Source organism: Orbicella faveolata, unplaced genomic scaffold (genome assembly GCF_042242905.1).
Source record: "Orbicella faveolata isolate gen_17 unplaced genomic scaffold, um_ofav_v1 contig_35, whole genome shotgun sequence".
NCBI classification, from domain to species: domain Eukaryota; kingdom Metazoa; phylum Cnidaria; class Anthozoa; order Scleractinia; family Merulinidae; genus Orbicella; species Orbicella faveolata.
In genome coordinates, this window is record NW_028301564.1 from 6,732,838 (window position 1) to 6,746,842 (window position 14,005).

Consider the following 14,005-nt stretch of genomic DNA (forward strand, 5'->3'; position numbering starts at 1 on the left):
ATTTCGTAACAATAGATTGTAAGGACGCTATGTGGTGGTTATTTATGTTGCACAAGAGGAAGACCACCCAATATTAAAAGAAACAACAGCATTCCACGAGTATGGCCGGCGTTAATGCCAAAACAGCATAAGAGGTTAAACACCATCCGTAATAGGAAGATCATTTTATAATTTGTCGTTTTAACACACAAACAACAATGAACCTATATAGGGAAAAACTGTAACATCCTCCCTGTGGCTACAACGATCATGTTTTGTAACGCCAACCAATCCATATAACGCTTTTTCCCCAAAATGTTGATTAGCAATTGCATTGTTTGGCATAAATGGAATAGGCCATTTTCTGGTTGCCTTTTGCCTCTGTGTTAAAACGAGACTTCGTGGAAAACAATTCACAATGAAAATGTGTTCCCCTTCAGGTTCTTTTTCATGCAAACCAAACTCATTTTCATATGAAAGGTTTTGCACGAGGACTCATTTTGAAAAAAGAGGCACAAAGTAACTCGGTAATGGCCTATTCGTTTGGGTCCTTAGTATTTATTCAGTTATGGCCGCGCAATTACTAAATATCGTCGATGCAGAAATAAAGAACACTCATTCAATGGAATAAGTATGATCACTTTAGCTGTGGAAGTTCAGCATATCCCTTGACATGATGGTAAGAAGCCTTGGGTAGTTAACAGTGCGGTGGTTACAAAAGACCCCCTGAAACGATTCTCTGGTACCTATTTGCTTTTCGTATTCTTTCTTTCAAATATCAACGGAAACACAATTGCGAAGTTCAAAATCGTAATTTCAGAAACTCGATCCACAGAAACGCCAAACTGACTCCTAATTATTCCTATATTATATTTGCATTAGCACTACGTTGTTCCGCTAGGGATCCAGACTGCCTGAACTTTTTTCCTGTTAGGAAAGTTAATAATCCTTTAAAATGTTCCTTCTTGTTCTTATAGATGTGGACGAGTGTTTTCCTGATCAGATATCTGCTGAATATAAACACCTTGCTCACAATTGTCACGTGGATGCCAACTGTTCCAACACAAATGGATCATTCTACTGCATGTGTCATACGGGATACTCTGGAGATGGAGTCACGTGCACAGGTACCACGGATTTCCCATGCTCCTTTATTCTGTTCTGAACCTTTTTTTATGAAATTGCAAGGACGCGAACACGTTATTATCATGAGCATTTTAGTTCGCAAAGGTCAGATTTCTCTGTGGATTTTGGGAATGCTTGACAAAGCAGGAGCTACAAAATGTATGGGCTGTAATATACTCTGAACCAGCAACAGTTATAATTCCTATGTTTTCTTTTATCTAAAGATATCAACGAATGTGACCCATCTGGATTGTCATCTGAGTATCAACACTTGGCTCACATTTGTCATGACGATGCTAACTGTACAAACACAAAAGGATCTTACCATTGCGCATGCCTGGACGGATATTCAGGAAATGGAATCTCCTGCCAAGGTGAACCATACACTCAGGTTATAACACGCGGGATTCGTAGTTATCCTTCATCGTTAGGGAACTTGCTACAAACGTCTTTCAAAGGTCTCTTAGAAAATGTGCCTTCAATGTTGTCTTTTGCAGGTCTGTAAAACATTTGCCACCATAGCAGTTTTATCCAGTTATTCTGACGTTAAGTTAGTGAGAGTCAATTAGTGATTAAAAATCTGTATGAACCCAGAAGTTTCTTCCAAAGATCTATTGGTTTGTGATTAAAAACTGAGGTCTTGGTTAATTAACAAGATTCGCAATTTGCCATTTTGTTGGGATAATTAGGTCGTTTGTTACAAACAGCAGATAAACGCGTTCTTGTCACATATTTCGGTAGATATTGATGAGTGCTCCGTTGGAACACACAACTGTCATGTTGATGCAAACTGCACCAATACAAAGGGATCATTCTACTGCACGTGTTATACGGGATACTCTGGAGATGGAGTCACCTGTGAAGGTTTGGCAACAAGACATAATAGTTAGTCTCAAAAGATAGCCTTTCGAGCAAAATCCAAGGCTCACTCCACAGTTAATAGAGGGGACTGGTTATGAACCCCGGCAAACATTAAAGGAGCAAACACAGATGCCAAGATTTCTGTTAGAAAGTCCACGACCATGCACAATCTTTTGTTTTGCGCATACACTATGGTACGAATGACGTAACCAACACGTTTCTATTGGTTAGTTCCTCAGTACGGAGTAAACAACTATTGTGTTTTGTGCACGGTCAAGACCAAAACAGGGAACAAAAACATACAACGAAGAGCTGTTGGGTTTCATAACTATTCCCCTCTATTAACTATGCTCACCCTTAAAAATTAAAGTCATTTGTTTGAGAAGATAAAGGGTACCCTTCGTCCTCTCTTGTTTAAGAAATACGATTTTTCTTACCAAACGAGAAATGAACTTCATCAAATATCCATAACATATTTAATATTGAAGTAAGCGTATTTCCTGTGCGACCTAAAGAGGTAGCATTGACACTCCACTCGTTATGAATCGTTATTTCGTTACCTTTCAGTGGTAACGTTAGATTAGAATTCCCGTTATTAGCGAACAAAAGTCGACTTTATATCGAGTCGTGCTAATCACCGTTGGTACAGTCACGGCATTTCGCTTCTACCAACGTAGAAAGAAGTCCCAGTTGGAAAGAAAGATGCGATCGAATAGCTTCAGCACCACCAATGACTGAGGCGCTAAACTGGTTTTGAACGTACACTATACCACTGATTTATATCTGTTTCTTACCTAGATATCAATGAGTGTCATGTGAACAGTTTATCTCAAGAACATGTGGATAAATATTCCCACAACTGCCACGTAGATGCTAACTGCACCAACACCAAAGGATCATTCTACTGTACATGTCATACGGGATACTCTGGAGACGGAGTCACTTGCATAGGTACAAACTATGTTTTCACAATAACATACAAAGTAATGATAACTGTTTGCTGTTATGAAAATGACGATACCTGAAGACATAGTATTAAACAGATGAAAGTTAATTTTTATTTCATGAACACTTATCCTTCTTTCTTCCCGTCGTGGATTAACGTAAAACGATGTGTGGTAAAACCGTTTCCTGTCTACCTTTCACTTTCAGACATTGACGAATGTTTTCCTAATCAAATATCTAATGAATATCATCATCTTGCTCACAACTGTCACGCTGATGCCAACTGTACCAACACTAAAGGATCATTTTATTGCACGTGCCTTAATGGTTATTCTGGGGATGGTGTAACATGTGTGGGTGAGTTTAATCAATGAAGGATGGTAAATGAGGCTAATGATAGGACTCTTATATGGATTATTTAACCATTACTAACATCCATCTAACTCCTGATCCATCCGTAAATTACCTAACTAAGTAGCTTTATACGTCTAAGTTTAAGTTAGATTTGTAATCCTGTAATATACAATAAACCCTGTCAATATACTAATCAATGATGCACTGTGTTACAACACATGTGTATCCTTAAAAACAGTACCTGTTTGACTTTGGTTCAGTTTTTCCGTAGGTTGACCGTGAGACATTAACGTATGCAAAGTTGTGAAGTGAAAAGTCAACGTTTGAAGTTTTCTCGTTTATCTTCAATATAAAAACATTGTATATCTAAATTTAACTTTTCCGTTACTAACATTTAACCTCAATTAACCTTTATTAGTAATTTAAATGTATTGATAATAGTCTGAAAAGTCAATTAGTTCTCGATAATGGCAGTCACAGATGCGATGATTCTTGCAATTAATGAATTTATCAATGAATTTTTTTATGGTAATAACTAAAAAAGCTGTGACCACTCGAATCCTTTCTTACTTTTAAGATATCGAGGAATGCACAACTGATACTGACAATTGTCATGATGATGCAAACTGTACTAACACCAAAGGATCATTTTATTGTACTTGTCACCATGGTTACTCTGGAGACGGGGTCACATGTAATGGTGAGTGCAGTTTAACCAACAAGTTAAATTTCACGAATTATTTTGTAAATTAACGCAGTTACCATGGTTTTATAGTTTAATTAAAAGTTGTCATTTCCTTGGTTCCTTGTGGTTTAGATGTGAACGAGTGTTTTCCTGGTCAAATATCGGATGAATATCTTCATCTTACTCACAACTGCCATGCTGATGCCAACTGCACCAACACTAAAGGATCATTCTACTGCACGTGTCATTTGGGATATTCTGGGGATGGAGTTACATGCATTGGTAAAATGGATGAGTTTGCAATTTTCACACCATGTTCATTCAGTATTACATGTAATAAAATGCAAGCTATGCTAGATTTCTACTCTCAGCCGGTCAGCTCTATCGTTTCTTCTTATCGTAAACTCTTCTTTCTAGTTAAAGCTGGTTTCAACAAAATCATCTAATAATTTGGAAAACAAGCCAATGCAAAAGAGCATCCTGTTTGCTTCCCGATATTTACTAACAGTTGGTCTTAAGTTGAAACATTTTTATAACAATTTTGTCTAGCCGATAATATTGCTTCAAGTGTAAGGAAAGTGGCTGAGCATTCAGAAAATAACTGTGACAGCAATATCGTGCACAGTTTCGGAGAAGTCTTTATACTTTTAAAAGAGCCACAATAAAAATTTCATCAAACAGGTCCAAGAAGATATTGGAATCTCTTTTTTGCAAGGAACGAACTCCACTAATATAAAACCATTAACGTATTTTTTTTATATATATTTTTCCTTAATTGCATCTTTTTAAATCTTTTTCAGACATTGACGAGTGTTTTCCTGATCTTATATCTACTGAATATGCCCACCTTGCCCATAACTGTCATGGTGACGCCAACTGCACCAACACTAATGGATCATTCTACTGCACGTGTTATACTGGATACTCTGGAGATGGAGTTGTGTGTGTTGGTAATACTATTGGGTATATTTTGCGAAATGTAAGTTCATTTACAATGTATTCATTTTTTGTACCTTGCAAATTGCCCTTACACAGATATCAACGAATGCGACCCATCTGGATTATCAGCTGACTATCAACATCTGGCTCATATGTGCCACGGTGATGCCAACTGCACAAACACTAAAGGATCGTACAACTGCGGCTGTCAGGATGGTTACTATGGAAACGGGAGAAAGTGCGAAGGTGATGCTAATTTTTAACACCTTCGGGTATTTCGGGTAAAAGGATAAAATTGATTATTAACTGAATTGAACAACAATTAACTTCTAGATATCGACGAGTGTGCATCTGGCACACACAACTGCCATGCTGACGCCAACTGCACCAACACCAAAGGATCATTCTACTGCACGTGTCATACGGGATACTCTGGAGATGGAGTCACTTGCGTTGGTCAGTTAGATATCATTTAGATAGATGTCAATGAAACAGTAGTCATATTCCTTCAATAATATTGGTGGGAGCTTTCGCCAAGAGGGGATTATTATTTGAATGAGGCCATTATCGAGGAAGGGGGGTAAAAAGAGCTAGAATACGTTGTAAATTCACGTCATGAATTTGTTTGTACTTTTGAATTTAGATATCAGTGAATGTCAAGTGGAAACTCTGGCGATTGAACACAGCCATTATTCACACAACTGCCATAATGATGCTAACTGTACGAACACGAAAGGGTCTTTCTACTGTACATGTCACCATGGGTACTCAGGAGATGGGGTTATTTGCGTCGGTAACTGACAGTATCTTATTAACACGTTTGTAATATCCTACGAATGAGATTTGAGTTGTTAACGTACGTCAAAATCAAAAACGCAGCATTATAAAAGTTGCTTGCCTTGATATTACTCTTTAGTATTTGAATGATCGTCATGTTATCACCAAGTTAAAAAACTGAACCCTCTACTAATAATGAATTAGTATGAATCATTATCATAACGAATTACAGTCTGATTCTCGACGTGGTGTGAATGCGTTAGCTATCATCCAGCAAAGTGTCCGAACTTTTTGTTCGACAATTGTCCGAAATGACATAAAAAGTGTCAAAAAATTAACTTAAGAAATAACATCTCCGAAATTGTCTGCAAGTTTTGTATGAGCAAGGTCTATTGTATACACTAAACGAAGTGACTATAACAACAACAACAATTTATTGGTATTCCCATATAAATGATGTTACCTAAATACATAATCGTTAAATAAAAATTCAAACACGAAACAAATTACAACAGCAACCAGAAAGAAAAATAAACATAGTTAGTTACAAGATTCTTCATTTTAAGTTCTAGGGTTACAAAGTTCTCTTATTTGTAGTGCTTCATATGTAAAGTAACCTAGTTTTTTACAAATAAAAGTGTCAGCATTGTTAAATAGAAATATTGTTTTCTCTGTGTTATTGAGGCATAGTTGAGGCAGCAGTTTACAAGAGACTAACGCACTTTGAACTATTGGTTGATGACGACCGTCAACGTTACGTGTTCGTTTCTGTTACAGATGTAAATGAATGTTACCCGGCACAAATATCCTCACGATATGCACATCTAGCACACAATTGCCATGACGACGCCAACTGCACCAACACCAAGGGTTCTTTCTATTGCACGTGTCATACGGGATACTCTGGAGATGGAGTCACTTGTATTGGTACGTAAGAAATGCGAGACTAAGCAAATACCTTTTAACGTACTAACTCCTGATCCATAACCATTAGATAGCATATATTATTAGGGATATCTGAAGTCATTTAATAGCTAATATACTAACCATTCTAATGATGTTTTTTTTCTCTAATAGTTGTGCCATAGTTTAGTTTTTCCCATGATAACCGTATTTATTGCAGACATTGAAGAATGCCACACCCAAACTGACAACTGTCATGTCGACGCCAACTGTACCAACACCAAAGGCTCGTTTTACTGCACTTGTCACACGGGATACTCTGGAGATGGAGTGCTTTGTTCAGGTAGTTATATCAAGTGAATGCTCTATATAAATACAAGGGTTTTCAAAGAATCCTGCTAAAGCTACAACACTTTTGGCGCCTTCCATTCGATGAACAGTTCTATTTTGAATTTCCGGAAATTTCCAGTGACGATTGGAACATCATTTCCAGGAATTTTCGGTAATTAGGATAAACCGGCGCGAGGTATACCCAAATTTTCGGAAATTCCGTGCAGTAATTACCGTTCCATTTTATTTTCCTCCCAGAATTTACGGAATTTCGGTTGAATGGTTCGCTTTTCAGAAATTCAACAAATTTCCAGATTTTCTGGAAACCTTCCCAGGAAATTTCCGTACCAATTTCTCCGTTTCGAATTTTTGGAATTTTTGGCTAAATTTGAAGCGCCCTTGTACTTACTCGGTCAGCTCTGATTTTAAGATCATGATTGGATGTGATAACAATGACTAGCTTTTGATGTCTACATTGTCACTGAGGTACACGTATTTGTTTATACGACGCGGGGAATAATAAACCTTTCCCGCTTTCCAACAAACAGGGTGACGAGTCGAGGTCAAGGCTGACAAAAATACAACAAATGTATGAAAATGTCCACCCCAACCACGCTCTGGTTCGTTATTAGCACTGAAGTTGAATGCGGGAAAGGTCTACTAATATCCCAGACCAAAACCTCGAGCATCAGTTGCGTTAATAAATAATACATGAAAAGACTTAATTTGTTGGTAAAGTACTCATATGGAATAAAAAGTTTATTTGGCGACAAACTATCACCTGCTCGGTTGTAATTCTTACCCTTCCGTTATCACCTAATGATAGAATTATTCATAAATTGTTACAAAGATTACAAGGAAACTAATTTGTCTATTATTCCGGCTATTATGGTATATGTAAGAAATGAATGTATCGAGATTGCAACCCAAGGCATTAATATACATTTACATGGGTGAGAAAATTCAATGCAAAACGGTTAAAAACTACAGGAAAAATAACAACAACTCCGAGGAATCTGTATAAGCATACTGAAGTGACACAGAACTGAGTAAACACCATGTTTTCGGCTGTGATTACAAGACCATTAGCAAACATATAGCAAAATGATGATTTGCCTAATCAGGACACAGGGCTAACCAGAAGGTGACAGACGAATATTAATAAACTAACAAAATGAATTGCAAAAATACTAATTATAAGTACAAGAGTGTTAAAACGGGAAAATAAAATTGAAGCAATGTCATGATCAGCCTTAATGCCATTCCTGGTCTGTCACCTTTTGGTTGGCTGTCAATGTACGTTCAGCACATCATTATGGTACGTTTTCTGACTGTGTTATCATTTCCTCCCTATCCTTATATTTTAAGTTTGCAAAAGGTTTTTCGAAGTTGCTTTTATCTTACATTTTCTACATCTATCGGCGGCTGAAGGTATGACGGTACTTCGTGATATGACACATTTACCTTTCGTACTGGTTGTCACAAGAAGTTTCTGTTTCTATTGTAGATATTAACGAGTGTGTTGTTGGGACCCATAACTGCCATGCTGATTCCAACTGCTCTAACACGAAGGGTTCTTTCTACTGCACTTGTTTGACTGGTTACTCAGGAGATGGGGTTGGCTGTGTAGGTATGTGTTGAAACTTTCCCTTCATAAGTATCTTGTGAAAACAGTTGTTTGGAATCTAAGCGATTCAGACAACAGTCGTATTATCTAAGACAACTAATCTGACACCTCGCTATGCTTCAACTATCAACAAATATATTTTTAACTGCTGTAATGAAAATCAGTAGAAGATTAATCTTTGCCGTATACAAGGTTTGCAGTGCTTTTCGCAAGTAGTAACCTAAATAGACTAGGTAGGTACAGGTTACACAGGGGGTAGCCTGCGTACAGACGTCTTCTATTTCAAGTTCCTTTTACACGTGAAAGGAAACAAAGAAGTTCGCACGAAGGCTACTCAGGCAGGTATCCAGTTAGTAAGCAATATAAACCTTCTTTGTTTGTTCACGTTATAAGACCGTACTGCATAAAATTCAAGATTTCTGCATAACTCGGAACCCGCAAGGTTCATTTATCCCCTGGCTCGACTTTAAGCACATATCTTTTCCCTAAGTTATTGTAATTTTCTTTGCAAATGTGTCTAGAGTAAATAAAGCATTGTTGTTGTTGTTGTTGTACGAAAAAGCCTCTCCCCGCAGACGAGTGAAAGGACAAAATTCAAAAGAAATTGTCATTAATTATCAACTTGAAGTTAATTAACAACTTTGTTTTGTCTAAGTGGAAGTGGCCGTTAAGAAAGTTTGTAACAATCAGCATGCTTTTGATAGCATCAGAAATGCTTGTAGCTATTATAAATTAATTATATTCCTTACATGCAGAATATTTTAACAGCCCTCCTCCCAATTAATTTTCAGATATAGACGAATGCTCGCCAGGAAGCATATCTGATCGTTATTCACATCTTGCTCATAACTGTCATCCTGATGCCAACTGCTCCAACACCAAAGGCTCGTTTTATTGCACGTGTCATACGGGATACTCTGGAGATGGCGTTATCTGTGAAGGTGCGTGCATGTACTGTAAGACATTAGAAGCTGAGACACTAAAGCGTCAGTATCATTTTGCAAGGCGTTCGTTTTTCGTTAATGTCGCTGAATCTAACAGTTTTAATATAGAAGTCAGCTGAACAAGCTTGAATGAAAGCGTCCCAACAGATGACACTGAGGTTTCGTCTTGACAAAATATCGGTAATATGGCTGACCAAATACTTAAAATATGGTCAGTCATTTGTGAACTCGGTACTGTATACACTAAAGATTGTTTCTTTAGTACAGTGTATTTCATTATGTGTTATTTTATCACTTAGATATAAACGAGTGTTTTCCTTCTGGTTTGTCATCTGAATATCAGCACCTGGCTCACATCTGCCACGACGATGCAAATTGCACCAACACCAAAGGGTCGTACTATTGCGGCTGTTTAGTTGGGTATTCAGGGGATGGAGTTACCTGTGAAGGTGAAAAGCTTTTTTGACATTTCATTTCACTTTCCTTGTCTGGCAGCCAGCCTATGTAAGCGTTTTATATTTATCTTTTGATTGATTTTCAGATATCGATGAATGCTCTCCTGCTAGCATATCTGATGACTACAAACATCTTGCTCACAATTGCCACGCTGATGCAAACTGCACGAATACCAAAGGTTCATTTTATTGCACGTGCAAGACTGGATTCTCTGGAGATGGAGTCACTTGCGTCGGTAAGTGATTACCAATGTTCAACTGATCGCCTTGATGATGTTTTCAAAAAGTACTATAATTGTGTAAAGATAATAAAGGAGTTCACAAACCACCTGTTAATCTGTTATGATTCCTCTGTGAATAATGATGATATGAACCTCTCCAGAGACTGTTCCCGACTGATTTATGAGTAGAATTTAAAGTACACTGTATGCTGAGTAACCTTTCCTCAAAATTCTCTGTCCGCCAGACATCGTCTGACGGGGGAACGTCATTCAGATTTCTTGTCGCTGAATGTTTGTTTTGTATGGGATATTTTGTTCTTGGGTTGTGTTGATTCATAATAAATTCGATAGCGTGTCGGAAAATCATGTTTTTTTCGTGTAATTTCCACTTAAGAAAGATTAATTTAAGAGAAAGTTATGCTTTTCTTCATGTTTAAGCTTCTTGGAAAATTCAAACTGAGCTAATTGAAAAATGACTGACGCATTCGTGTATTTCAGGGGTTTTTTGAGGGGCAGAATTCCGTTGCCCCTGTGAAGAACGTAGGGAACACGACACTGAATACTACCTGTGGGACTCTTCCCGAATATTCCACTGCTTTATTTATTTTCTGATTGGCTGTATCGTCAAGGCACACACGTGATGGAAGATAGGTCATTATGCACATTAATAAGTAAACGGCCATTTATCTCATTAGCAAACTAAGTTATAACGTGAACGCGAAATTACGCGCACTAAGTTAGATGCACAGTGAATTACTAACCAGCTACTATAATCAAATTGCAGATATCAACGAATGCCGATCGGACGACCTTGCGTCAATCCACAGTCACTACGCGCACAACTGCCATACTGATGCTAACTGTACCAACACAAACGGCTCATTCTACTGTACATGCCATACGGGATATTCTGGCGATGGAGTGATTTGTCAAGGTTAAGGAATTAGAATAACTTATCTGGAAACTGACCTCTGAAATACATTTCTTAAGTTCTGTTTCAGTTAACTAAGTTTTATAAAAGGTGACCCATTCTCATTTTTTCCCTTTCATCAGATGTAAACGAATGTTACCCAAGTGAAATATCTGAGGAATACAAACATCTTGCTCACTATTGCCACGATGATGCTAACTGTACCAACACTAAGGGATCATTTTACTGCACATGTCTGAACGGGTATTCTGGAAACGGGGTCACGTGCCTTGGTGAGGATCAGCTGAAGTGCAAAACCACATAACTAACTAAAAGAAACTAAAATAGTTTAAACTGCTTTTGTTTAATTAACGTATTAAACGCTGAGGTAATCAATGTCAGCCAGTCTGTCGGACGAGGGTGTGAGGTCATCTCCTATAATATAAACATTTAATTTTATCCATTTAACAAATTTAGCCTGGCCTAATTATAAGAATAACATCTTCAGTTTCATTATCTTTTTTCCATGTCGCTTGCCATTGTGATATATATATTTTTTGATTTTTTTATTTCATGTTCGAAGTTTCTTTCAATACTTCAAGACCAAGAAATTATGCAATTGATAAAATAATAATGAATCTGCGTCTGTTGTTTTCCCAAGATATTGAGGAGTGCCAGACAAACACGGATAACTGCCACGTTGATGCCAACTGCACCAACACCAAAGGATCATTCTTCTGCACCTGTCATACGGGATACTCTGGAGATGGTGTCATGTGTGTAGGTGAGGAGCTACAAAAGTATTCTCCTGATGCTTGCTCATGAAGTGACATGTCATATCTGTCTGCCTTTTTGACGGAGTGTAGACGATGAATTTTCTCGCAAGTCAAAAAAGTAGATCTGTGAAAAGTGGAACTCAGGGGAAGTTACACTAATCGAATTACTGATTTAATACTCTTCTTCGTTTGTTTTTTAGATATCAATGAATGTGCACCGGATACCTTATCTGTCAATCATACATATTACGCGAATGATTGTCGTGACGACTCCAACTGCACAAACACAAAGGGTTCATTCTACTGCACTTGTCTCAATGGGTATTCTGGAAATGGAGTTAACTGCGTTGGTAAGCCATTGTATACATCACTCTTTGAAGGATAATATTAATTTGGCTTTTCTTACCTGACACTTTTCTTGTTTGGGGTCCTCACAGACGTGAACGAATGCGAACCTGATGGAATCAGTGATGCCTATAAATATTTGGCCCATAATTGCCATGATGATTCTACCTGCACCAACTCAAAAGGCTCATTTTATTGCACATGTCTCGTGGGATATAGCGGAGATGGAGTCTTGTGTACCGGTAAGTTAACTGAAGATTGTAGACTGCTAGGTAGACAATACAAATATCCGTACCATTTAATTACTAGTTATACTGTATTTGCATTACCTTACAATGGTTAAGCTAATCCATTGTTTGACTGCGTTGATTACTTTTTGTTACCTTTCCTGTTCGTGTCATTTTCCAAAGTTATGTTTCTTCTTTGTTTAGATATTGATGAATGTGGCACAAATACAGACAACTGTCACGTGGATGCCAACTGCACGAACACAAAGGGATCATTCTACTGCACGTGTCATACGGGGTACTCTGGAGATGGAGTGATTTGTGAAGGTAAGATTATAAATTTCTAAAGGTAAATTCAAGAATGGGACATTCTGATTGGTCGGATGCTCACCTTATAACGATATATTCACTGCTCTATGTGGACTATGCGTTGAAAATTACACTTCTAAGCTTGGTTACCAAGCTATGCCACCCATGTCATCTGGACAAATAAACTTGGCGGATAGCTGTTGAATGAAATTTTCATTTATCGAAAAGATATCACTGCGAGTCTGCGACATTGAAAGCAAGGGGAAATTTTTTAAAATAACTACCGATAGTTGACCAGAAATGTGTTAAAGAACTAGTATTTCAGGCATTTAAGAATCGTAAACGCATTAGTTTCGTAAATCACCAACCATGACAAACTGTGTGAGATAGAGGGACCGAGGTAAATTTATATTTCTACCTGTTTTAAGACAGTAAAATTGAATTCTTATTTCAAGCACGTGATAGCATTATGCTCTTATTAAGGTACCATGTGTATACTAATTATTTTGGATGATTCGTCAACGGAAGGCTAATTATGGCTCCCACAAAGGAAGCCATTTATTATGCGTGTTATTTTCAGATCTTTATTAGAAAGTTATTAGTGATGAGTTACTTTAACATAACGCAGTTTTCACTTGTGTCGCATTTGTTTTGGTTTGTCACTACCTCGCTAAGCGATTGCGTTGGCATAAAAAAAAACTCACGGCACCTTCTCATCCAAAAACAAGCGTGACTCGCCCCACACACGTCTTCCCGTGCTTTTGGTCGACTACATGTATTGCTCTGACGTTTGATGGATACACTGGATTGTCTGTAGATATCGCGATTGGTTAAATGACTTCTTTGGTTTTGTGTTTACGACACTCAGTTGGAAGCCGCTCTACTACGAATAGGTTAATTTGTCCTGATGCCCTCATTTGTTTTCGATGATAGTGCAATGAAAATCTTGAATTTATTGCAAGGTCTCATGTATATGTCCCAACAACAGTCTTCCTATTAAATTCTCAGACATCGACGAGTGCTTGCCCCAGGAACTCTCAGCCAACCATTCACATTACGCGCATAACTGCCATTACGATGCTAACTGTACAAACACAAAGGGATCGTTTTACTGCACGTGTCACTTGGGATATTCTGGAGACGGAGTTGTGTGTTTAGGTAAGTTGAAGTTCTGCGATATTGCGATACCTTACCTTGAATCTATAGTAAGGACTACATATAAGGCTCGTTAATTTCTATAAATGGAGTTCAACTTGAAGAAAAAAACTCTTACATATGACTAAAAAGAAGCGT

The 14,005-nt window shown here is 37.7% G+C and overlaps 1 protein-coding gene across 1 annotated transcript in view; it reads left to right on the top strand.

The window, feature by feature from the left end:
- Window positions 1–14,005, top strand: part of LOC110047627 (uncharacterized) — a 43,183-nt gene that overhangs the window by 8,869 nt on the left and 20,309 nt on the right. Inside the window, exons 15-38 of the mRNA XM_089273379.1 lie at window positions 957–1,106; window positions 1,329–1,601; window positions 1,846–1,968; window positions 2,764–2,916; window positions 3,118–3,267; window positions 3,842–3,964; window positions 4,082–4,231; window positions 4,750–4,899; window positions 4,934–5,134; window positions 5,222–5,344; window positions 5,532–5,681; window positions 6,443–6,592; window positions 6,789–6,911; window positions 8,406–8,528; window positions 9,317–9,466; window positions 9,769–9,918; window positions 10,011–10,160; window positions 10,930–11,079; window positions 11,199–11,348; window positions 11,717–11,839; window positions 12,032–12,181; window positions 12,269–12,418; window positions 12,608–12,730; window positions 13,721–13,870. Of these exons, the coding sequence (XP_089129505.1) occupies window positions 957–1,106; window positions 1,329–1,601; window positions 1,846–1,968; window positions 2,764–2,916; window positions 3,118–3,267; window positions 3,842–3,964; window positions 4,082–4,231; window positions 4,750–4,899; window positions 4,934–5,134; window positions 5,222–5,344; window positions 5,532–5,681; window positions 6,443–6,592; window positions 6,789–6,911; window positions 8,406–8,528; window positions 9,317–9,466; window positions 9,769–9,918; window positions 10,011–10,160; window positions 10,930–11,079; window positions 11,199–11,348; window positions 11,717–11,839; window positions 12,032–12,181; window positions 12,269–12,418; window positions 12,608–12,730; window positions 13,721–13,870 (3,588 nt within the window). The remainder of the gene's footprint in view (window positions 1–956; window positions 1,107–1,328; window positions 1,602–1,845; window positions 1,969–2,763; window positions 2,917–3,117; window positions 3,268–3,841; window positions 3,965–4,081; window positions 4,232–4,749; window positions 4,900–4,933; window positions 5,135–5,221; window positions 5,345–5,531; window positions 5,682–6,442; window positions 6,593–6,788; window positions 6,912–8,405; window positions 8,529–9,316; window positions 9,467–9,768; window positions 9,919–10,010; window positions 10,161–10,929; window positions 11,080–11,198; window positions 11,349–11,716; window positions 11,840–12,031; window positions 12,182–12,268; window positions 12,419–12,607; window positions 12,731–13,720; window positions 13,871–14,005) is intronic.